Source organism: Hydra vulgaris, chromosome 02 (assembly GCF_038396675.1).
Source record: "Hydra vulgaris chromosome 02, alternate assembly HydraT2T_AEP".
NCBI classification, from domain to species: domain Eukaryota; kingdom Metazoa; phylum Cnidaria; class Hydrozoa; order Anthoathecata; family Hydridae; genus Hydra; species Hydra vulgaris.
The window spans coordinates 14160711-14187869 of record NC_088921.1 but is presented as its reverse complement, the minus strand read 5'-3'; the positions used below and the strand labels follow the sequence as shown (position 1 = coordinate 14187869).

The 27159-nt window shown below is 27.5% G+C and overlaps 2 protein-coding genes across 2 annotated transcripts in view; one reads left to right on the top strand and one right to left on the bottom strand.

Moving 5' to 3' along the window:
• LOC100206864 (putative methyltransferase C9orf114 homolog) overlaps positions 1-18745 on the top strand; it is a 31145-nt gene extending 12400 nt beyond the window's left edge. Inside the window, exons 5-9 of the mRNA XM_065790182.1 lie at positions 7293-7500; positions 7666-7866; positions 9235-9448; positions 16136-16283; positions 18376-18745. Of these exons, the coding sequence (XP_065646254.1) occupies positions 7293-7500; positions 7666-7866; positions 9235-9448; positions 16136-16283; positions 18376-18429 (825 nt within the window). The 3' untranslated portion in view covers positions 18430-18745. The remainder of the gene's footprint in view (positions 1-7292; positions 7501-7665; positions 7867-9234; positions 9449-16135; positions 16284-18375) is intronic.
• LOC136076760 (uncharacterized) lies at positions 3541-4620 on the bottom strand. The gene is made up of 2 exons (XM_065790194.1): positions 4302-4620; positions 3541-4121 (listed from the first exon to the last, which is right to left on the bottom strand). The coding sequence occupies exons 1-2, from the start codon at positions 4561-4563 to the stop codon at positions 3541-3543; spliced, it is 843 nt and encodes a 280-aa protein (XP_065646266.1). The 5' UTR covers positions 4564-4620.
• Positions 18746-27159: the final 8414 nt, after the last annotated feature.

Sequence of the window (27159 nt, the reverse complement as noted above, 5' to 3'; positions counted from 1 at the left end):
AAGACACTGAAAGGAGGAAAATTCAGATCATTGCATCAGTTCTAAAAGTTCCAGAGACATATCATAACTGCAAGATATTCATAGAGAAGACTCAAATCAATCTTCTATTGTTTAACTTCACTGGTGACCTTAAACTCTTAAACATTGTGTCTGGAATAATGTTATGAGTATTGAAATATCCATGCTTATACTGTGAGTCTCCAAATAGCGAAGGAAGTAAAACCTGGCAGACAGATGCTACACAAAGAACATTCAGGAATATTAAAAAAAGAGGATTGGCTAATCTCTGGAGGTAAAAATATCAAAGCAAAAGAGTATGTGGCAACTCCTTTGCTTTTTCATGAAGATAATCCTGATGATAGCTGATCATTAAGAGTCCACCACCAGCTTTTTATCAAAAGTTGTCCCTAAATCATGTCCTTAAGGAGCTACAAAATATTTGCCCTCGACTTCAGTATAGTTTAGCATGACATTCTATTCTCTTTGAGCCATACCAAAGTGACACACTTGAAGGTAATGAGTGTTCCAAGGTTCCAAGACTCCTTGATAGATTGGAGAAAGTTCTTCTTAAAGAGCTGTCTGGTTTTTTAGATTATTTGCACAAAACTTTTCAAAGGTTATTGCCTCTACATTTGGTGTGTCTGTAGATCCTGATTATAAGAATGTTTTTAAAAATCTAAGGAGGTCTTTTAAGTTTTTACAGGAAGAGTTTAGAGTATCTGAAACCCCTTCATGTAATACTCACACATATTGAGCAGTTAGTCAGCATAACAGGAAGGGAACTTGGTCAGTTTTTAGAACAGGAGTTAGAAAACTCACATTCAGCATTCTTGGAGGTTCGGGAGTGATAATTAAAAGACATTTCTTCACCTAGTTATAGGGTAATTCCATGTCAATTGAGCCAGAAAATTTCAAAAATGTCACCATACATTTTGCTGAATTTTATACAGTTGAGAGTACTTAGTAAAACAAGAAATTCTTGAAAATTTTAGCTTCTAGCTCCAAGAGGATCCTGAAATATGATCATTTTACTTTCAACTGATCATGGCCAGGCCCCTCTTGTTCTCTCAGAATTGAGAACTTTGTTTAAAGGTTCCAAGTCACATAGCTTTAAAAATATTTGATATTTTGACTTAAAAATTTGTACCTGGCTATTTTCAGGGTTGAAGAATCCAATGAAATAACCAAAAATATAAAAAAAATATTTTTAAGTACCTGTAATTATCAATTTAAATAAATTTAGGCAATTTTTTATATACCTGATTTTGGTGCTCAAGAAACCCACGTGGCCTTGATGATATCAAAAAAAATTTTTTTACGCATTATTCTAAATTTTATGATCTTTCACAAAACATAAGAATTTTGATCTGCAAGTATATGGATTTCCATATATGGATAACGGGGCACAGGCCCCTCTTTTTTGTAGCGGAATCTTGCAATACATTTTCCACTACCTTTCAGACTAGCTAGAGCTATGAAAATTTCTGTATTTATATAGTTTCAATAAACGAGCATTTTAAAATTAAAAAAGAGCCCAAGAAACTAGGGGAAGGGGCTGGGGGCATGTGCCCCACTTTTTTGAGCAGAATCTTGAGATGGATTTTTCACTATCTTCCAGACAAGCTGCAGCTCTGAAAATTTCAGCATTTGTGTAGTCCTGATGAACATGCGTTAAAATTGTTTCAGATCAGATGACCAGATGGGGCTGGGGCACCTGGGACCATGCCCCACTTTTTTTCTTGAAAAAATTTTTTTTTTTTTTTTTAAAACACATAAATGTGTCTTAAATTTAAGATAACTTTGAAAATATTGTATTTAAAAATTTTTATTGCTTTATACTTGTTCCGTTTTACTTCATTACTTACAAAATAAAATACAAGAAAAAGAAAGTCAAGATAATGTTAAGATTAGCTTAGATGCATCGACGGTCAAAGTATAAAAACGTCCATTTGTTGTTACAGGTGCATCAATTATACAAGTTATGTTGGTAATTGGCACCCAACACTCATCTACTCTAGATGGCCAGAAAAGTTTATTAAAAGGACCGTGCGGGTGCATGAACGTTACCATAACATCTTGCTCTATATTATCAATTTCATTGATCATACCAATCCAATCAAACGCATCATATTTACACATAATGAATTCATCCAATTTCAAGGCATCAATGTTAATTTGCTGATCATTTTGAGAACTTTGAATTTCAGAAAAAGAAAAAATGCCTGTTATATGAACATCTTAAAGCTAATAGTATCTATAGATTCTGGTTTAAATTGATGATAGCTCCTAGTTCCAGGAATTGTTCTACTTAGCTCAAAACGTGTTTTCAAAGTGGTGCGCAATTCTGTCAGTCTTTTTTTTTCAATCTTGAAAAAAATAATCCCTTTAATATTGTTAGTACAGTAGTCAAACATTTTGTTACAATTCAATATCTGGTCATTTATGGGCCTTTGTAGACTTGCATTTGTAGTTAATCGTTTTACAGTGCCACCAATACCATCACATGGTGACTTACCATGGCTTGTAGCAAAAAATGTCCACTCTGCATCAATGTCAAAATCATTTTTATGGAGACAGATATTGTAAAGGTTTTTGTGATTTTTATACTGTGCAGCACAACCATCAGAAAAATAAAGAACCTTTGAAATTTTAGGATGATATTCTTTTAAATAGTTAACTATTTGTGTTTGAACTTCATACACAAAACCAGTGTCATGCTCATTATCTTCTGACATGAAGCAAAACGATTTTTCTTCAAATTGGTCATTTTCGTTTAATAAATAGAGGGCAACGGGGTGCAATGTGCATTGACTTTTGCACCAATGGTAACTTTGGATTTCATCTTGAATCACAAAAGTGAAGTTTTCTGCAAAGTCAACTAAGACAATACAGCAGTCTTTTGCTAAATTTTCCTTTTGTTGCTTTAGATATCTTGCTTGACATTTTGCAATGTAGGAATGAGCTGTTAACTTGTTTATTGCCTCTGATAACATCAATTTGTATTCTTCCATTGTTGTTGTCTGATAGATTAATGTTGTTCTGTCTGTTTTCTGCCACTGATTGAATGACACCTCCTCGTCATTGTCAATTAGTTGTGCATCCAGAAACTTCTTTAAAGAAACTATACCTGGACAGTTCGGACATCGATGAACCATACACTCATTACTTGTCACATCACAAACAACTTTTGTCATCAGATCTTTGTAAGTACATTTTATTTGCATAGCATTGGTCAAGAGTATTGCATTTTGATGGAGGGTACATACACAAACAGAATGAGTGCCTGATGCTCCAACAGTTATACACCATTTTGGTCTTAAACTGCAAAACCTAGAAAATCCAATAACTTCTTGAGGGTATTTAGTTTTAAAAGAAACATAAAGTTCTTTAAGATTACATAAAATAAGGCGCTTTTGCATGTGTTGTTTTATACAAATACTTACGTAATCTTTTTTACCAGGCATTTGTCTAGTGAATTCGTCATCATGGTATACATTGTTGACTCTATTTAATGTTATTTCTGAAAAAATTTTTCCTTTCTTAATGCCTGGAACTGAAAAAATCCCACTTATTTTCTTTAGTTTCTTTAATTTGGTATATAGTGACGTTGAAATATCTTGCAGCAAAATTTCTTGACCAAGACTCGGGTGTAAATGTTAACAACTGGATTTTAGTTTTTTGGTCAGAAACAATTAACTTTTCTTTTATTTCTGCTGTTAGTTTGTCTAGATCGGCGAATTTACTTTTGTCAATAATTTTCGTATGAGGAGTTTTATGTTTCAGTTCTTCTTCCCTAACATTATATACTTTTGAAATATGCTCTTCATACTTTAACATTGTTTTTATAACTTTACTTTTAGCAACAGATAACCGTTGATGCTTTGGAATGCTATGAAGTTTTATGGGGGATACACCTATTGTTTCCAAACTAACATTTAATGCCTCTCGTGATTTTTCAGAAGTACCACATGATATAGATTCTTCAAGTTCACAATTATCTTGTTCATGAAATTTACTGATTATAGCATCAAAGCAGCTCCGACAAAGTTGATATCCAGGCACAACATTCGGAAAATTAATTCTTAATTGTTTTGCCATGTCTAATGTTATTACATGACTCCCTGAAATGAAAAGAACAATTTGATTTTAGTAATTACCTATCAATATGAAAATTATTTGTACTTATTTCAATATATAATGCATAACCAGATCAGCTTTTTTTCAAACTTTTATAAACTAGTAGATTTTAATTTCATTATTCAAAAAAGGTTTTACAATAATTTTTTATCAACAATATTTACCTTTGATTGCTTTTCTTTTTGATTTATGCTTGTCCAATAAATTACAACATTTTGCGTGCTTCTTTTCAAAGTGTGTACCAAAAATCTTTGCATGATGAAGGCAGATTGTTAAAATTTTATCATCTGTTATTCCAGATCTCCAAATAAATTCTTCTCTGGCATCTTCTCTATAGCAATCAAATTTCTTTAAATCAATCTTTCTACAATAACTTAGTTTATGACAAGTATCATTTAACTTTTTTCCAAAATCACATGAATCCATTCTTACTGTAACACTAAAAACAATTTGAGATTAATTTAAAAAAGAGAAACCAATAGTAATTAATTTAATGAAAGCAACTTAAGCAATCACCATGATAATACAAAACTAAACAGTGATTGATTTCTTTTATCTTACTTTGACAAAAAAAAAAATTTCCTTTTCACAAAGTTTAATTATACTCAATTTGTTAATGTTAAAAATGTTAATGATGACTTTAATAGGTAACAAATTTCTTCTATACTAGTGTAATGACATGATGTTTTTTGTTTCTGTTAACAACTTGCTGTTACCATTTTAGAATTAGCAAAATATATTTTTCTTTTTTAATTCAAATTTTAAATTATACAAAATAAAATTCTGTTAAAATCATTACTTTAGACTGTTTTTAATCTTATACATGCAAATCAAAATTCTTATAAACATTAAGCTTCTTAAAACATTTTTAAAAGATTATTGAACATAGAATGGTCAAAACCAAATGGAACAAATATAAATCACAAAATTTGGGAAGCAATGTTATCAATGTTTCCTAAATTTTTGGGAAACATTGATAACATTGTTAAGCATATGAAATGTTTAACTTTGTTAAAAATGAAAATCTAAAAAAAAATTTGAAGACAATAGTTTTAAAGTTATCTTAAATAAGTTTTAAAGAAAAAAAAAATTTTTTTTGAGAAAAAAAAGTGGGGCATGGACCCAGGTGCCCCAGCCCCATGGACTATCTGGTCGTCTGACCTGAAACAATTTTAACGCATGTTCATCAGGACTACACAAATGCTGAAAGTTTCAGAGCTGCAGCTTGTCTGGAAGATAGTGAAAAATCCATCTCACGATTCTGCTCAAAAAAGTGGTGCACGTGCCCCCAGCCCCCTCCCCTAGTCTCTTGGACCCTTGTTTAATTTAAAAATGCTCCTTTATCAACACTATATAAATACAGAAATTTTCATAGCTCTAGCTAGTCTGAAAGGTAGTGGAAAATGTATTGCAAGATTCCGCTACAAAAAAGAGGGGCCTGTGCCCCGTTATCCATATATGGAAATCCATATACTTGCAGATCAAAATTCTTATGTTTTGTGAAAGATCATAAAATTTAGAATAATGTGTAAAGAAAATTTTTTTGATATCATCAAGGCCACGTGGGTTTCTTGAGCACCAAAATCAGGTATATAAAAAATTGCCTTAATTTATTTAAATTGATAATTACAGGTACTTAATATTTTTTTATATTTTTGATTATTTCATTGGATTCTTCAACCCTGAAAATAGCCAGGTACAAATTTTTAAGTCAAAATATCAAATATTTTTAAAGCTATGTGACTTGGAACCTTTAAACAAAGTTCTCAATTCTGAGAGGACAAGAGGGGCCTGGCCAAGATCAGTTTAAAGTAAAATGATCATATTTCAGGATCCTCTTGGAGCTAGAAGCTAAAATTTTCAAGAATTTCTTGTTTTACTAAGTACTCTCAACTGTATAAAATTCAGCAAAATCTGAGATGTATGGTGACATGGCCTGGCTCAAATGACATGGAATTACCCTATATGCTACTATAAGACTCTCCTAAACTTTAATGCTAACAATATTTAATTATATATTATGCATTTTTATGTTTTTTAAATTAAATTTATTTAAGTTGAACTTTTATTTTTTTAAAAAGCATTTTATTAAAAAAAAAATTTAATAGCTTTTTTTTTTTTTTTTGCAGGTTTTTTTTTTAGGGCATTTTTTTAGGTGTTTTTATAGAGGTTCAGTTTCATTCAGGCACACAGTGGGCAGCTTGCATTTTATGTATGATAAAGCCAAAAATTTTATTTTGAAATATTTAAATTATCTTATAATGTTGATTATTCGGAAATTATTAGGTTGTATAAAAAGACACTTAACTGCAACTGTGATTTTTTCAAAGCAACAAATTATTTTATAAAAAATTTTTTTATTTCAAAGACTTTCATTTATATATGATTTTTAAAATTTAAATTTAGTTTTAAAGGAATGTAAAATAATAAAACATCAAATGTAAAATTTAGTTTCAAAGGAATGTAAAATATTTTTGCAATTTATATTAAAGAAATTTATTTCTTATCAGTTCTAGCAAAATTTGTAGTTAACTTTATAATGAGCACAATTTTTTCAAGGAGTCTACAAACTTTGATTAGCAACTACTAACCTTTTTTTTATTACTTTATTAATAAAAATTTGTTTATAGCTACTTAAATACAACTTTTTTTACAAACAGTTAATTAATTTCTAATTTTTTTCTAAATAAAAACTATTTTATTGTTACACATATTCAAATGTTATTTTTTTTAATTTTTCCATTATGCTTTGTTTATGATACTTAACATCAATTCTGTGATTCACTGTAATTCTGTGATTGCAATCACTATTGCAATCTCAGGAATCCTGAGATTGCCATAGTGATTGCAATCACGGAAATCCTGGGAGTGCAGTCACTAGCTGTCATTATATGCAAAACAAGTATATTTGGAAAACAGAAAAAAAATATTTTTAAAATATTTACACTAAATGTATACATTTTCATCCATTATTACAAATCATAGAATTAATTTTTTAAAATAACTTTTGTGTTTTATGCTCCTCTCTAATATTAGTTATAATATTTTAAGAATAAGTTTCAAACTTTTTTAGTAGAAAAAAGTCATTTTTTAAATTGAAATAGTTTATTGTGTTATAATTTGTTAAATTAGTATAACTTATGTTACTTTTTCAGATTGCTCGAGCTGCTGTTATTTTTAATGTTGATGAAATTATTATTTTTAATGAATCTTTATCCAAAAAAACAAACGAGGGACTATTCAAAGGTTCAACCAAGTCAAGTGATCCTAATATTCTACTAGCTCGGATATTGCAGTATCTTGAATGTCCACAATATCTTCGTAAAGAGTTTTTTCCAGTTCATCAAGATCTAAAATATGCAGGTAAATCAGTTTCTTTTTAATTTTTAGTATATTTTATTTATTATTCAGTTTTCAATGACTGCTACATATTGGAAAGAAAAAAAGATAAAAAATAAATTAATAAAATATTACTCACCATTAGCAAATCAATTGATTATTATTAACTCTAAAACACTTTCGTTTTAGGGATTTTAAACCCGCTAGATTGTCCACATCACATGCGTGCTGATGACATTGTGGCTTATAGGGAAGGTGTGACATTAAATAGACCTGTAAAAAAAGGAGAAGGATCATTTGTCAATGTTGGTGTAATGAAGGATGTCAAAATAGATAAACACCTGAAACCAAATATTCGTGTTACAGTAAAATTAGATCCATATGAACAAGGTTAGCCAAAATTTTCTTTAAAAAATAAATTTTCTTTATCTGAAAAATATTTACCCATACATCATTTTACAAATAAACAAAAAATTCTTCCAAATAATGATAAAATTAATAGATATTAAAAAAAAAATACTTTTTCTTTATATACTTGCATATATATATATATATGTATACATATACATATACATGTACATATACATATACATATACATATACATATACATATACATATATATATATATATATATATATATATATATATATATATATATATATATATATATATATATATATATATATATATATATATATATATATATATATATATATATTTATATATATGCCTTGTTTTAAATTAAAATTGTTTAAGGCTTTTAGCTTTAATGTGAATTTGTTGTCATAAAAATCTTATTATTTTTTTAAGAAACTTTTTTTTTAAACTACTGCATAGTGAAAATAACCAAATATTTTATATTTGAACATTAGTATTAATGACTTATTAATGAATTATTTTACAAAAAAATAAAAAAACATATTTTACAAATATATAGCAATTAGTTTTCTTGCTTTCCTGTGCTTTGATAAAAACAGTAAAGTTTAGCAAAAAGCATTTGAAAAATAAATTTTAAAATTGTCTTTTTTCTAGCAAAAATAATAAAGAATAATAAAAAATAATATTTCCTTAATATAATGACTAACTAAAGTCTCAAATAAATTGTATATCAAAAAAATGTTTTTGTTTTTGTTGTATTTTTATCTGCTTTCTTTCTCGACTTGTATTCATTTTGGTAGTGGAAAATAAGAAATGCCCTAAAAAAAAAACAGTAAAATGTTTAGGTATATATATTTTTTTGACAAAACTTTCCTTTTTTTAATTTTCAATTTTTTGTTTTGTTTTTTTGTTTAGATATTGTATTTTGTATAGTAATTGTTTCCTTTCTTTGGAACTGTTTTATTCTTTGTAGTTTCTTATAGCTTTATTTTGCCGCAAATTCTTAAAATGCTTACTATATAAAAATGTGGTCAAGTTTTCTAAAAAAATTACTTTAAATGTGGACAAAGGTGTGCGACTGCACGCGCTTCCTGGGAAGGCTTGAATAATGTTTTTTTGTTTTTATAAAGTTAGTGAGAAACAAATAAAAAAATAAAACTTATTGTAAAAATAAAAACTCTATTTAATTACAATACATTATTTTAAAATAATACATTTTTAAAAATAATGTATTGTTGTGGTGTATGTGTTGCTATGTATTGTATGTGTTGCTATATGATATAAGTACATGTGTTGCTTATGATGTAAGTTACTATGTGGTTTATGTATTGGTATGTTATGTATGTTTTATTATTTTATGTGGTGGTATTTTATTTTAGAAACCATTGAAAAGAAAAGATATCTCACTGGCCGTGTTGTTACTCCTTCAACTCCACGTGAAGAAACTGGAATATATTGGGGTTACTCTGTGAGACTTGCAGAAAATTTCAGCTCAGTTTTTACAAATTGTCCATACAAAGGAGGCTATGATCTTACCATAGGTACTTCTGAAAATGGCGCAGACATTAATAGTATTGAAATACCATCATACAAGTGAGTAAAAAGTTTTTTGCAAAAAAAATTGTTATTAAATAAAATATTTTTGTTTATTAAGTTTTGAAGTAAAGAATAAAAAATACAATCATAAAACGTCATAAAATTTATCATAAATGACATCTGTTTTACATTATATATGAACTTAGGGTTTAGGGTTTTGTGTATGAGAGTGTATAATTTTTGTGTATAATTATTTTGAAAATTTTTTTTTTTTTATTAATACTCTTTATTTTCTTATTCTTTGTTCTTTCTTTATCTTAAAATAAATTTCTTTCTTTATCACAAAAATAACTTAGTTCAAAGTTATACCAACAAGACCGTTATCATAATAAATATTATTTAAAAAAGACGTTACTTGTTTTTTTGTTTATTTGTTCCTTTCTTGTTGCACTTTATTGTTATTCCCCTAATAAAAGTTGTCAAGGTCTCTGAAAGGTTGTTAATAACTTTCTTAATGTGTTTATCATTGAGATGTATTTTATGATCACACCCATGCTGTACCAGATGTATATAAATAATATCTGTATATTTTTTGTAAAATATAAAGTGTGTTTTCTCTGTGTTCTTTAATTTGTTTAGGTTTTTGTATGAATACAAGATATGTAGAATTAAGTTTATTTAAGGTAGACCTAAAAAAAATCAAGAGACATAAAAGTAATGTTTAATTGCACTACCTCCAGTTAATGGTCTTATTTCTCAAGCTTGTCTTTCAATTATTAGCAAAGAAATTACCTACAAATTTTCATTATATTTAAATTATGTCAAGATAATTGAGTAAGTAGCTTATGCTGTAAAAAAAGACAAAGTTGATGAACGTAGAGCAATACTTGTTACCGATGGTAAAAAGTGTTACAATTAATAAGAGCAATTTTTCTTGAGTACATAGATGATAAAAAAGTATGATTGATAATAAATGATATTATAGATGATAATAAATAGATGATAATAAAGTATGATTGACATAAAATCTGATTACATAGATGATAATAAAACAAAATAATAAAGTATGGTTGACATAGAATAATAAAGATTGGCATAAAATCAACTTTAGAATTAGGTAGCACAAAAAAAGAGAGCAAAAGTATTATGATTCAAAACACAATTACAGAAAATTTGTTTAACCAGTTAGCAGCAGAACACAAACATATTGACCACCAACTTGATGATTTTTTTTGTCAAAGTTTTTTAAACTTTTCTTATATTTCAGAACAACGGATATTAATGTTGTTTTTTTTTTACATTTTAAGACAAATTTTATATTATAGACAAATCATTAAAATGGTGCTTAACAAGCCCTGTTTGGATAAAAATTTACTTGTGTGGCAGATATCATACTCTAAAAATACATGTGTGGTATACCTCCAAGTGGGAACTTGTCCCTGTTGTATTTGTACATGGAATAGAGATTTTTAAATATGTGTGGTATGCCCCCAAGTGGAAACTTGTCCTTGTTATATTTGTACATGGAATAGAGGTTTTTAAATATAATTGAACTACAAACACTAGAATCATTAAGATTAGTCAATCAAGTGGATTGAAGCTAATTAGATTAAAAGATTATTTTAACAGTATTTATGAAATTCTCTTAATTTGAAGTGATAATAACCTAGTCAACCATCTTTCTCCTCCAGAACTTCATTTGAAGGAAGGGACAACAAATCATATTTCAAAACAATAAGAAATTACAGGGTTGCCACCAAATCAGGGAATTCAGGGTAAGTCAGGGAAGTTTAGATATGATCAGGGGAAATCTGGGAAAAAATATTGATTTAGTTTTATGTCTGGGAAAATCAAAGAATGTTTTAATTTTGTACTATTTAATATTAATGTTGTAAATGTTTTATAGTAAATAATATTTTATAGTTAACTAATTAAATAATTATACAACTCAAAAGATTGTTCAAATATATTATATTTAATCATTATAAAAAAATTAACTTTTATTCTGGTATTTATTTACAGTATAAACCAAATAAAAAGTTTAATTAAAACATTTTATGTTGGTTTAAGTGGAACCATTTTTAGTAATTTAAATGAATTTATTAGGTACCTTTTTGTGTAGAATTAGCTCCAACATTTGAAGACTTTCAAAGTTTTTTTGTGTAGAATTAGCTGCAACATGTGAAGACTTTCAAAGTTTCTTAAAACCATATTTTCATTCTCTTTTTTTAGAATAAATAAAAATTTAAAATTTGTAATTGACAGTTTATTTCAATGAAGAATGTTTGAGTGCTCCATTGTTTAAAAAATGGCTGGTAAATAGCACAGATAAAAAGTCAGTCAAGTGCAAAACATGCCAAGATCAATTCAACTTATCAAGTATAGATCAAAGAGCTGTGACAAGTCACATGGTGGGGGTAAAAACATGGTCAAAAAGTCAAAACCTGTGTCCTGTTACTTCAAACCTGCACAGTCTATATCTAAAAACCAAGAAGTTCTTATATTAGATCAATCTGGTAAAACTTGTGAAGGTATCTCTTTTGCATGCAGTACAAAACAATTTCTCATTGAACTTAATGAGAAATTGTTTTGTAGTGTAATGAGAATGATCTACTATATTAAAAAATGTTTCCTGATAACACAACTGTTAAATCTTATAAGATTGATAGAAAAAAACTTGGTTATTAATTTTGAGCTTGGGTATTGTTTACACATAATTTTAACAAGAAATATCACGAAATCTTCTTTTTATCTTTTAATTTTTGAAAGTATGACCACTAGTAGCAATGATTAATTGCATAAATATGACAAAAACTATGTACATATGGCCTAAAATAAACTAGTTACTTCTTGATCTTATTAATAAGTAGTCTGAGCAACTAGAGCTACCTAAACTTCTTAAAATTAAGAGTTGAAACCTCCATGTAATCCATATTTCTTTTAAAACTGGTTTTTAATCAAGGAAGTTAATGAAGGCAAACTTTGCAATGTTTTCCATGGTTCTCTTGCCAGAAGAGCTGATTATGTAACTGTCACTTAACTGAAGATAAATTAACTTTCAATAATTAAATTTTTTTTGGTTGCATTGCTAGTTTGTTGCAGAAAATCTTAGTGAGATATCAGAGAGAAACCCAAATGATTCCATAATTGATTTATGCAGCATCATCAATGGGAGGCCACATCATCAATGGGAGTCAACTTCTGAAATTTTATTTCACTGGAAAGTAGAAGTTTCAGCTGTTAAAATCAACGACAATTAGTTTTTTTGCATTATGTAATGTTATGGAATTAAAAATTAAAAGGTGTGATCTCAAGATGTGATCAATATATTCATGAAAGATTGTTGAGTTATAGTTGTTTAAATTCTTGAAAAAGTTTAAATCTTCCTTTCTTGAAGCAAATAGTTACATTAGCTCAGAGTAAATTCTATCAAAAAAGCTGATTTTTTAATACAGATCAAATCTGTAGATGATCAGTTTTTACTTCATCTAATTCTTTTCTGTAATCTCTTCAAATGATCATGATCTCGCTTTCACACAATTCTCGAAGTTTTTAGAAAAAAGTTCATCTAATCTTTTACCAGCATTAAAAAAAATATCACACTAGAAATTATTTAGATGAATTTTGCAACCATCGAAGTTGGCATAAAATACAAGGTTTTTTCAAAAGTCTTGTTTGTTGTTTTTCTGTTAATTCATGGTCAAGCATTAACTAAAAGGGGCTTTAGTACAAATATTTATTGCTTAGTGGAAACATGAAAGAAAAGTCACTTGTCTTTTGTAAAAAAAGACAAGTGACTATCAAAGATCTTATGATATCTAACAAATTGAGACCCAGAAAGTAAAAATTAACAGTAAAAGACTGTTTGTAACGCCTCGTTGAAATTTTAATAATATCTTGAGGAAAATTAAAAGTTGCAAACAAAAGAAATAGAAAGTAATGTGATAATGTTGTTGAATCAAGTAGTATTAGGACTTAAGCAGCAGGAAAAAGATCTTTTTTTTGTTAGTTCACCTCCCCAAGGCCCAGAAGGCCACTACAGATGAGGAGACTGTTTAATTGTGGTTATAACCCTCTCTCAACTCTATAACTTCAAAATACGAACTTTGACGAACAAGGCTGCTGCGCAGAGAAACAAGTTGAGTTCAGTAGTACCAGGACTTAAATGAAAATTTTTATTGCCTTTCTAGTTTTTTAAAATATTTTAAATGTTGGTTCTTTCTTATGTTAGTTATTTTTTGCTTTTTAATATTTTGACATTCTTTATATTTAGTATTAGTTTTTATTTTTGTTTCAAAGACCAGTTTGCTAGTTTCAACTGTTTTTAACAGGGTACAATGTATTTAATCTTTTTTTTATCAAACAAGTTATTAGTTTTCCATTTAAAACAGAAATATAAAAATTTCTTATATATTGAAAGCAGGCTACCTGTTTTAAAAATATAAAAATGATAGAAATATCAGGAAAAAATAAGCAAAATTTCATTGAAAAAATCAGGGAAATAAGGAAATTTTATTCCAGAATTATAGTGGCAACCCTGAATTAGCTGATCCAGAGTTATTTATAAAGATTTAAAATGATTTATGTATTTCAAAATCATTAAAAAATAAATCATATAATGTTAATAAATGCCCAAAAATATTTAAAATTTAGGTGAGTACTATAACTTGTTTCCAGTCCCATTATAATCATTCGCCAAAGCATTTAGACTTCTGGGTAATTTTGTTTCATTACCGTTTGTTTACTCTTGTTTTGGTGTAAATTTAAAGCCAACATTCCAAAAAGACATTAAAGAATCATTGTTGACCTTGATTGTTCAACCTTGGTAGAAGATTACAAAACAACAGTTACAGTGAAGTTACGATTTTTTTAGTTATTAAGCAGTGGAAGCTTTTTGCTACTGGTTTCTAAAGAAAGCATTTTGTCGTTGAGACCCACCTTAAGGGGCAACTAACCTTAATATTTTCTGACAAAATGAACTATGGTCGGTTGCCCATCAATGGATTTTGGGAATAGTCAGAGGGGCCAGGTTTATAAGTTTTTTTTTGACCCCTGTATAAATGCAAATATTTTTTTAAGAGTAGTTTTATGATTTATACACTAAATTTTTTAGAATGGTATGGTTTCAACTACTTTAAAACAGGAGTGTGTGACCTATCTAAATGTTAGGCATATTGCAGCCATTGTTTCAAGTTTTCTTTGCATAGCACTATAGTGTTCTATATTTTTGATTGCTATAATAAAAATCATTAATTTTTGAGTTGTTATCCACTTCGACTAAATTGACTAAAATTCGACTAGTTGAAAGTCAAAATTAGTCCACTTTAAAAAATTGAATAGTCCATTTAATTGACTATGGACTTCCTACTAATTGACTAAAAGTCGATTTAGTCAAGTAAAAATTTAAAAATCTTATATCTTTTCATTCAATTTAACTTTTCAATCTTTAATTTTTGTTTGTTTATTTAATAATATGTACTATTATAACTATTACACTGAGAAGTTTCATTGAACATTCTCTTTTTACGATATATTATCCAATTATAAGTTCTGGAAGTGCAAGAGGGATTTTATCTTTTTTTATGGAGGCGATGAAAAATAGTATAATTAGTTTTAGTTAAATTAATTGAAAGTTTATTCATATTACCATTATATACCATTCGGTTAGTTTTAGAAGCTCAATTGGTTTTTTGTTTACTTAAATTGTTGATTATATATAGACATACCAAAAAGTTGACATTTTTTAACTTAATAATTTATTATTTCATCAGAGACATACTGTTAAACATCTTCAACAGAGCAATTATAAACTGGCGTTTCAATTATATAATTTAAAAAATTTGGTTATATGGTTATTGCTGAAATCTAAGAATTATTATAATTATTATTAATTATTTGTTTTTTGTTTACTCTCTTAAAGTTTTATCTAATTCATAGCATTATTAATTAATTAAACTAATTAAACTTTTAATTGTGTATTTTATTAAATATATATGTTTTTTCTTTTCTCGACACTTATGAATTTCATTAGTACATTCATACAGGGCCGCTCCAAGCTGGCTTGGAGTCCTGGGGCAAAACTTAATTGTAAAGCTCAAAAAAAAATATAAACTTGTTCAATAATTTCTTCTATTTTAATTTTTGGGTGTCCACTACATAGTCAACCTTCATCTACTTGTACTACCATGTTTAAACTCTGACTCATCGGTGCATAGTTGGAAATGAAGGGGCAGAAGAAACACTTTTATATTTTTAAATGAATTACTGTTGCTAAACCTGTTCTGTTGCTAAAATCCATTTAAAAGAATTTCATTACTGCACAATATTTGGTTTTTTCCAAAGATTGAATTGACAAATTAAAATAGAATTTTTTGTTTGTTCAAATGTAAAATGAAATATTTAAATAACATAAAAATTTTGATTCCTCTACTGGTAAATGTAATAACATTTGTTTTTAATCAACTTTATTTGTTCTTGCATTTTTTTTTAATTTTTTTTTTTGGTTATCCAAAATAAAATAAAATTATTTAATATTCATATTTTAATTGAAATATAAATATTGGTAATGGTTGCCTAAAACTATTTACAAATTGGGTAAAGGCATTTTTAAACTTTATGTTTTTGCAATACTATTATAATTGATAACTAGCTTCCAGTTTTTAAATTATTTTTACCCAATTAAATAATAACTGAGGAATTTGTAACTTTCTGTTAAAATTAAAAATATATAATATTTTAATTTAGTCATCTTCTACTTGTTTTTGGTGGTTCAAAAGGACTGGAGTATAGTTTTGAGTCAGAAGAATCACTACGTGACACTGATGTATCACTACTTTTTGATCATTTTATTAATTATTGTTCAAATCAAGGAACTAGAACTGTTAGAACTGAGGTATTTTTTCAACTTTTTAATATATTTTTTTAACTTTTTGTTTACTATTGTTTTTTATGTATAAATTTACATATATATATACATATATATATATATATATATATATATATATATATATATATATATATATATATATATATATATATATTAACTTTTATGTATAAAAAAGACCTTTATAAATATATATATATATATATATATATATATATATATATATATATATATATATATTATAATAGTATTTGGGTTGTTCCTATTAGGTAATAAACTTATGTTGACATATTTTTGTATATAGAAATTTAATATGTGCTTTTCATAAGGTGGTACACTACTAAAAATATTATTAATTCTAAAAGTAATAATTTTTTTTTTTTTTTTTTTTTTTTTTTTATATGATAAATATAAATATTTTGCTAGTAAATATTTTTCTATTGAGTTACAAAAAAAAAAATCAAAAAATCCATGGTGGCAGAAATGCTATTTGTAATAATTTTTGAGTACCTCCTCCTCCTCCATACGTACGCACTTTATGGAAGGCATCTAACTTGAATAATTTGAAATCGAATATATGGACTGAAATTGAGATAAATGTTAGCATTTTGGATCTTTGTATGGAATTCTGGATCCATTTAAGGTCCATACTCGGTCTAGTTTACAAACTATTATAATTCTTTTATTTGGAATTTGGTTTTATTATGTCCAAATAAGAACTTTAGATGGTATAATTTTTTTTACTTCGTTTTTTCTTTAATATTTAAAGAAACTTTTCTTTTTCATATATAATTTTCTAATCCTTTTTACTACCCCTAATGTTGAATCTAAAGAACACCATTTTTGGAGTCTTTAGAAAGTGATCACTTTCTCTCATCGGCGTTAACATGAATTTAGTTAAAACCTTTTGAAAAAGTGCCTTAATTTACTATAGATCCTAGTTCTAATCGGTATATTAACTATATATAGTTGTCAAAGTACAATATTTTTATCAATTTTCACAAAAAATACTAGAATTCCGACCAAGAAAGAGCTTATAGTTAAGGAAAATTGTCAAAACTATGATGTTCATTTTACCTAAAAAACGTATTTATTTAAAATCTTATTTAAATTTTGACGCGCGATTGTGATTTTATAAATAAATTTTTTTTAAAAGAATCTTCGGTCTGAGTTTTTCGCTATAAACATTTATCATTTTAATTTTATTCGTCTTTTTATAATTCGCAGACCTGATTATTTCACGGAAACATGTCCTAGTCAACAAAATATCATACAGGCGCTATAATATTTTAAAATTGCCTTAACTGCATCGAGTAAATGAATCTAGAATTCGATACAAAGATCCGCATAAACTTACATATATATAAAGATCTGTGTGTTCTTATTGACTCTTATAAACCTATAAAACCTCTTCTATACATTGTCTTGTTATTATAATTTACTTTAAAATTGCCAGAAAACTGCGGATCGCTGTTTTCTGGCAATTTCTGGTAAAACTTTTCAACTTTCTAGAGGCATCTTTTTACTGACTTTTCCATGGATATCTATTGATTGACCTTTTCACGGGCATCTATTGACTGACTCCGTAGGTTTTCTATTTCCTATTACTTTTTTTATTGGATTATATTCTACTATTGGATTTTATGACCCTCTTTGTTCTATCTATATAAGCAATTGAATTCCCCATTTACACTTGTTTCCAGCTATTCTTATTCAACTTGTTTTAATCATTCAATTCACAAGTCATTTTTCCGTCATTTTTTGGATCATTCAATTCATACGCCATGGCTCCGTCCTACGCTGGGTGGGTATCACGTGACTTCTTATAGACAATTTATGATCTATGAATTCCATAAATTCAGGTATTCGATTAAGTAGTCAATATTAAAATTTATTAAAATTATTAGTAATAAAGATTATTTTTACTGGTATTTCAGAAATAAACCCTGTGTAATGCATCGACAGAAAAATATAAAATAAAAATAAAAAAATTTAATTATCTTATCTTTATATTTTGGTCAATATTTTTTAGAAGTGTACAACCTAAAAGGACTTTTAAATATTTAACAAAAATTAGGTCTAATTAATTTTTTACGATTAGGAAGCTGTTCTCATTACTCTGGCAGTTCTTCGCTCCAAGCTTTCGAAAACCTAAACTATCTTGCGACTGAACGTAAAGAGGATTTCCAGTTAGTCAAACAAAAATAGTTTAACCTAAAGAAATAATTTATTGAATAGAAAAATGTTTTAATTTGTGAATAGCATTTTTAATGATCTTAAACCTTGTTTATTTGAATTGTTTCGATGTCTTGATGATGGAAACGTTTATATGGTTACGTTAGCAACATTACACAGGTTCATCAGCATGATAAAGTGATGTAGTATAATAATTTAGTGTTATAAAAAAATTTGTATTAAAGAAACAAAAACTTTTTAAAATGATAATTAATGCTTAAAATTAATGCTTAAAATGATTTTTTTGTTTTGAAATTTTTTTGCGAATTGTTAAAATGTTTTTAATAAAACACTTCTATGTAGCTAATCGTACATATTTTGAGTGAGAATTGATGAAAAGATTTAAATTAAAACTGCTTTATAATAGATAAAAACAAAATTAAAAAACAATTAAACAGAATACATTTTTTTTAAGGCTCCTTATTTTACATTGCTTATTTTACATTTTTACTTTTTACATATCGATATATCTTTATGGCCTTGAAAGCGCATCGTACATCTGGTACGCAACTATACGAATTGTGTTTACATCAAAAAATTAAAATTTAGAGCAATAATAGTAATAGTAATATAGTTGCTGTAGCGAGTTGCTGTAGCGAGTTGTTGTAGCGAGTTAAATCGAGAATCATATGGTTATATATGCGTAATGAAACATATGGTAATATATGCGTAATTTATGGTAGTATATGCGTAATGAAACATATGATAATATATGCGTAATTTATGGTAATATATGCGTAATTTATGGTAATATATGCGTAATGAAACATATGGTAATATATGCTTAATTTATGGTAATATATGCGTAATAAAAGTTTTATGACTACTCCTTATTTTATTTATAATAATTTACTATTTGTTAAAAATCAAAATTATATATAAAATTAGAGTTGAATAAATTTCACAAGTCTTGTTTTTTTATTATTTGTATTTTATTTACAGTTATTTACTTTAAATTTTTATTTAATGTAAATAACTCTAAATAAAATGCAAATAATAATAAAAAGATTTCAAATTTTATTTGTCTTTTAAAACTAAAATAATGTTCTTTATAGTGGAAACAAAGCAGTTTGTTATTTTGTTTAATCGGTTTTAATTATTATTTGGTTTTTATAATTATTGTAAGTTGGTAATTATTGTTTGGTGGTGTTGTAGTAGTGGAGCTTTTGTTTCGTAAACGAATTGGTGAAAACGAAACTGGGGATGTCCCAGATCTCTTACTTTTATCTTATTATAAAAATAAAATAAACTCAAAACTTGTAACTACAGGCCAGTGTCTCTCCGCTCGGTACACCTTGTTAACATATGTGAAAGGTGACGGAGAGACTTATCGAAGAAAATATTATAAAGTATTGTGCAATGCGAGCTAATTTCAAAGTCTTAACAAAGACTTGGACATCAAAAAGGCTGTTTTACATACCTGACAAATTCTCCATCACTCCTCACAGAGGCAGTAGACCGTGAACACCTCAATGACATGATTTTAAATGACCTAATACTGCAATGCAAGATATTTAAAGACTTAAGAATTAATTCCAATGTTTAAAACCCCAAATTATTTAAAGTTTATTCAGAACGTAAGCACTTTTTCACAAACCGAGTTGCAAATTGTTGGAATAAATAAAATAAACTACAGTAAATTGAAAACAATTTTAATACTATCATCAAAATAATACTATTCCATACTCCATAAGTTGCGGGGTTCTTCAGGATTCTATTTTAGGACCGGTTTTATTTCTATAACATAAACGACTTATAATTAGTAGCAAATCGTTTAGACATAATTTTATTTGCTTATTTTTTTTTTATATATTTTCCTTTTATCACCCGGCAATAAGTTATAAAATAGTCACCAAATAAAATAAAATCAGCTGAAACGACACTCGCAGTTGTTAGCATTAAATGCTAATAACCAGCCGGTGTGTTTTCCACAAATTATTAGATAAGACTTCTCGGAACATTTTTCTCCATCAAAAATTCAAACGAATCTCTCTTTTCTTTCAAATTCCAAAACTGGAATGTTTCTTTTAATATTGACACAACATCAGGTTGCGTGAATTTAATTTTTTTTTTTGCCATTTATCATGCACTAGACGAAGTTTAAACCAAGAGCGTTGCAGTCTTCAAACACTTCATTTTTAAAATATTTTTTTTTCTGTAATTTTCTGTAATTGATTTATAATCAGTGAATAGCAAGTTTGATTTTTCAACAGCCTGATAAAAAAATTTATTTTGTTTCTAAGCACAATAGTTGAAATATGCTATTATGTGTATTATGCATTTTTAAAAATGTATGTAGGTAATTTTTACTGTACTTCGAGATACAGAAAAATAATTTCATGACTGCTCTTCCAACAACTTATAATTCCAATATTTTTTGTTCTCACAGAGATATTAAAACACTTTAAAATAGGTAACGAACATTTATATAAAGGTAATGTGGTTCGTAATGTAACAAACTTTAACTAAACGTGGAAAAAAAAAATGTTCCATGAACTAAGAAAATCAGAAAACAAAAAAAAATCTCTCAAAAAATATCGCAATGATGTTTAAAGCTGAACCTTTTCTAAATATAACATTCCTATGAAAATTATATTTCGCCTTTATTTACAGTTAATTGTTTTTCTGTAATATTGTGTGAGCTAGTACGAGTCATACAAAACTAAAGAAAATCTACAAAAAACGAAAATATGAGTTGCAAAATAGTGTTTCAAACTGACAGAAAGGCTCCTTGCTGTCCATTTCTTTGGCGCTTTAAATGTATAAACTCAATTTACACCAGGTTTTATTGCGTTAAAAAAAAGGATTTTCCTCAAAATCTTTTTAAACTTTAATAAATTATTTATAAGTATACAACAAAGTTTTTACATGTTTATTGGTGACAGGCAATAATAATTTATCCTTTATTTGTGTTGCATTCAATTTATTTTTGGTTGCTTCGAAGCGAATTCGATTAATTTGCCGATTTGTTAATACTTTGTTGCCGTTTGTTGCTTTTTTTACATATAACATTCCTATTAAAATTATATTTCGCCTTTATTTACAGTTAATTGTTTTTCTGTAATATTGTGTGAGCTAGTACGAGTCATACAAAACTAAAGAAAATCTACAAAAAACGAAAATATGAGTTGCAAAAAATTTGTTGCCGTTTGTTGCTTTTTTTACATCGTAATTGTCACCTTTTGCAACGTAGTTTCGTACAACATGGTCAGATCTTCCAATTTTTCTTGCTATTTCTCGTATAGAAAGTGCTGGTGAGATTTCTGAGCCACGATATAAATTAATTTGTATTTTTTCAGCATCTGTCAAATACTTTCCTTTAGGCATTTCGTAAAATGCAATGAAAACGATACTGGCAGAGCAAAAGATCAAATTACACTAAAATTTATCAATTTATTTGTGTAAAAGTGATTAAAAATCAATAATTACCGTTATTAACCTGATTGCGTCTATAGATATATTCCAATTAAATAATGTGCTTTTGTATATCAAACATACTCTCATTTTAATAAAGACACATATAAAAAATTTTTTTGTGGTTTTTATTCGCCCACAACACAACAATTATTTTGATAATAACTTGCATGCATATCAGTTGACAATACATAGAAAAAAATTAAGATAAAGAGAAAAAAATTGATGCGTCTAAACGAATATGCCTCAGTGTAGTACGATTTTTTTGAGGACTTCATAATTGGTTCAAAAAGTCGTTTGTAGTTTTTATAATTCGAATCATTTTCAAAGGTTCTTTTTTACGTAGAGGCAATTTTTCATAGAGTCGTTGTTTTTTTTTTTGATGATTTTATGATACCCGGTGTTGTCCACGGATTTTGAAATGTTTTTTTTTAATAAGTTTTATAATTTTTGGAAATGCTTCATTATAGTTGTTTTGAAATATCTGATTGAAACTGTTATAAGCAATATCAACATTTGTAGTTTTCAGGACCGGTTCCCAATCTGTGGAAGATAAAAGGCTTTTAAAATGAACAATGGAAGCGTCATTAATTATTCGTTTAGTAATTTTTACTTTTTTGGAAATTTGATTGATTTTTTGTTTTGTTGATATTATAAAAACCGGAAAATGATCTGAAATGTCTGTTACAAGTATTCCAGTTTCAATTTTTATGTTAGAAAAATTGTTAGTTATAATTTGATCTATTGAAGTGGAACTATCTTTTGTAATTCTAGTAGGTTTATTAATAGTTGGAATAAAACTGCTTTGATATACAATATTGTGGAAACTTCTAACGTCTTTATTTGCGTCATATACATTCAAGTACATTCAAATACATTCAAATTAAAATCTCCCACAAAGTATGTGCATTTCCCACAAATGTCTTTGTTTGTAATTAAACTTTTAAATTGTTTAAGAAACATTTTTAAATTGCCAGAAGGTGGTCTATATATAACATTCAGAATTACATTTTTGTGGATTTTATTTATAACCTCAATCGTTAAAGATTCACAATCATTAATCACCAAACAAAGCTCCATGCGTAATTTAAAAGTTAACGAGTTATGCCCAAATACGCACACTCCTCCACCTGTTCTTTCAGAGCCTCTAACTTGATGGACAACCTTAAAATTGTCAAGTTGAAAATTAGAGTCATTTTCAACTTCCTTATCCCGACACCATGTTTTTGTAAGGCAAATAATTAGAAAATTAAGTTTGGTGCTAAATAAAAATTGTTTTAATTTCTCAACATTTTTTTATTTTACAAGTGGTTGGGACAGCAGTGACGGATCCAGGAATTTTTGGTGGGGGTGAACGGGTTATGTTGAAATGTTTTTGTATTTTGTACAACATACGCGTTTCGTAAAAAAAAAGGGTCCTCAATTTCTCAGATATTTTAGGACTTTCAGATTATGGTGGGGGAGGGGGATGCATACCCTATCCCCCCCACCTCCCTAGACCCGTTGCTGATTATTCGTTAATTTTAAACCTGTAAAAATTAAGGCTATCTATCATTTAACATTTCAGATATTAAACTCACAAAAGTTTAACATACCCATATAAACTACACGTCCTAACAACTAAAATAAAAAAAGCTTTTTGTATTATTATAAAATACCTCCACTCTGCCCTAATCTATATATTATTAAATTGGTAACTACGACTAAATTTAAAATTAAACAAAAAATATTATGGATGACATAAATCACACAAAAAATATCCGATTTGGCTACATTTTTATGAGCTAGCTTATTAGCAATATGCCAATGTAAAGCAAACTTTAATATGTATCAAACAAATATCAGCAGCTTTTCTAGTTCTAGTTTCTTTTTTACTCACCGCTAAAACTGTATTTCATCTCATTTTGGATGATTGATCTTTCTTATATAATTTACATTAAACACTATTAATAATCGAAATTAAGATATATAAAATAATTTTTTTTTTAAGTTTATTACTAATATCGCTTTTCTAAATAAGGAAAATAATCTTTTAGATTAAAAATAAAATCATCAAACTGTAAACACTATCACGAAATGGTAGAAATATAGTCAATTATATAAATAACTTGCTGTCCCGATACCCCCTTCAAAAGTTATTTTACTGAAATTAATACTATTCAAAAAGTTTAATTCTAGATATATTTTTAAAACAAGCTTCTAAAAGAGCATAAAAATACTGTCGGAAAAATGTAAACTTTTTATAAATAAAGCAAGTTAGCAATTATTTAATATAAATCTTTTGTCGTTGTAACGCTTAAGAAAATACGCAAACTTTGTTTTTTGCAAACTTACTGATGCATTTTGGTAATTTTAATTTAATTAAGTTGAAACATCTGGTATAGTATGTAAACTTATCCTCTTTCTTATAATAAATTACAATATTTCTAGGGGTTAGGGGTAATTTTAATGTATTTTGGTAATTTTAATGTATTTTGGTAATTTTAATGTATTTTGGTAATTTTTATGTATTTTGGTAATTTTAATGTATTTTGGTAATTTTAATGTATTTTGGTATTTCTAAAATTAAATTTTTTTTCACAATAATGAAGCACAATACTTTAAAACGTTTATCAAAATTTTTTTTTTTATCTGACATATAAGACTACAGGCATAACTGTCCCTTTATGCCCCACTGTTCTGATATGCCCTGTTTTACCCTATCAAAATTCCTACTAGTGAATCAAAACACGTGTTCATGGGTAAAAGAAAACTGTCAAAAAATACAAACAATTATGGAAATACAAACCACGACGAACCAACAAACCGCAACATTACTACCACAAGATCAGGAAGGATGGTAATTTATTTAAGTACGTTAGTATAGCTAGTTATTAATGATTTTTTATGGCATTTTTTACGATATTTGTGTTTGTTTGTATTGCCTATGCAGTTTATTGTGTTGGCTTTAATTAGTTTATTCATAAGCTACTGTATGCAATCAGCTATAAATAAAATTTTCAATTAAAAAAAATTAATAAAAATTTTAATAATATTTTTATTTAAGGTAACACTAACAAAAATCTTCCATGATTCGGGCCTACTTGTGGAAATTAGCAAATATTAGTCCGTTCTAGAAAAAAACGGGAAATAAATTGTTTACTGAAAATCTCTGTTGTCTGCAAAATTTTTGAAAAAGTTGTAAAGAACAAAATTTTAAAGCACACAATAATTCTCTCTGCATAAAAAAAATAACCAGCTCAGGTAAATCTTGCATGAAGTAATCTCAGGAGTTGCTGTAAATAAATATAGAACAATCAACTTCAAGCTTTTTAAAAATGATATATTCACTACAACCTGAACTTAAAGCGTGGTTTAACTTTAATGGGAAATCACTACAACCTGAACTTAAAGCGTGGTTTAACTTCAATGGGAAATCACTACAACCTGAACTTAAAGCATGGTTTAACATTTAATGGGAAAGCCGGTTGCCTTTTTTTCATTGCACGTTCCACAACTAATTTCAAGAGATTAGCTAAAACTCAACAAGCAAAATAAAATTTTTTTTTGAATGCTTTAAGAAAGATTAAGTCAGTTAATGACTAATCCTTCTCAGTTAAAGACTACTTGACATCTATGAACCATCACGGGTGTCTAGTATCACCGGTGATGATTTATCTCCATTCCGTAAAAAAAATAAAGAAAAAAAGAAATGAAAATGATCAAACCAATACTTACGAAAAATATCACACAAATAAAGATGTGGAAAAAAAAAGACGAATTGCAAATAAAATAAACAGCAAACCCTTACAGATTATGGTTTGTAAACGCAAAACATTGTCCTAACAGAACTTGCTTTTTTTCTTATTACTTGTCAAAGGCGTTTTAAAAGGATTTGCACATATTGGATGGTTGTTTTTTTATTGGATTATTGAGACAGATAATATCCTATATTTATCATTAATGTTTTATACTTGTTAAGTTTATACTTAATTGTGATAATAATTTAAATTATAATATTTTGACAAAAAAGTTTGTCGCCTAGTAATTCTTTTCGTGTGCCTTTTTGTATTTCATAACAGTTCTGTAAATTTCTTTAGCAACAGATTCAAAATCTTTACCAAGTTTTACAGCTTTTTGAGACTGTTATGAATAATATAAATTAAACTTTAGCTATACCAATATATACTTTTTCAAAAGAATTATTATAATCATCGCTTATGCCGAATAAAAGTAATATCTTTTAAGAAAAATGATTGAGTATGAAGCAAGTACTTAAAATTATATTGTGCATAATTTTACCGTTACTTTAGCCAAAATCATGGCAGTAAAATATTCATATATTCACACACACACACACACACACACACACATACACACACACACACACACACACACACATACACACACACACACACACACACACACACACACACACACACACACACACATACACACACACACACACACACACACACGTATATATATATATACACACACACACATATACACACACACACACATACATATATATATATATATATATATATATATATATATATATATATATATATATATATATATATATATATATATATATATAATCAATCTTTTCCTTTAAAGTGGTGTTTTCTGACAACTCTAGACAGTTCAAATAAAGTCAGGAGAAGAGTTTAAGCTTGACTAAAAGAAAAAAGCTATGAAATTTCCAACAGGGATCACGGTCTGTGTACGACACAAGTTGACTGCACTTAGTTAAGCAAACAATGAAATAAAACATTGAAGTGCTAGAAAGATATAAAGTTTAAAATACAAGGAAGCGATTTAGTGAAGAAATGAACTTTTCACAAGAATTGTACCCCATGCCACTGGAAAAAAAATTAAGGGAGTGTTTTGCAAGAAACTCTATAAAAGTATTTCAATTGCCTGGAAACTATCAAGACATGAATTCAAATGAAATCTTTGGAAACAATTGAAAGATCCACACTGTGTCCATGACAACAAGAACAAAATTTTACGGTCCATTACAACAATAACAAAACGTTAAGTGAGACCGTGGCGCAATGGTTAGAGCGCTTACTTTAGAAGCAGGAGACCCAGTGTTTAACTACTTTTTATTCTTAAGAAGTTAATTCAGAAACAATATTAAGACAACGTTCTCACTCAAGAAGTAAATATATAACTAAAAAAGAAATTACAAAATAGCACGCTTTAAAAACAAAAAGCGTAACGATAAACACGAGCTTTAAAATAGAAG

Excerpts from the sequence above, each read along its gene's own strand:
- LOC136076760 (XM_065790194.1), bottom strand. The coding sequence starts at position 4,563 with ATGGATTCATGTGATTTTGGAAAAAAGTTAAATGATACTTGTCATAAA. Across the intron at positions 4,122-4,301 it reads AAAAAGAAAAGCAATCAAAG|GGAGTCATGTAATAACATTA; the intron begins GTAAATATTGTT and ends TTTTCATTTCAG.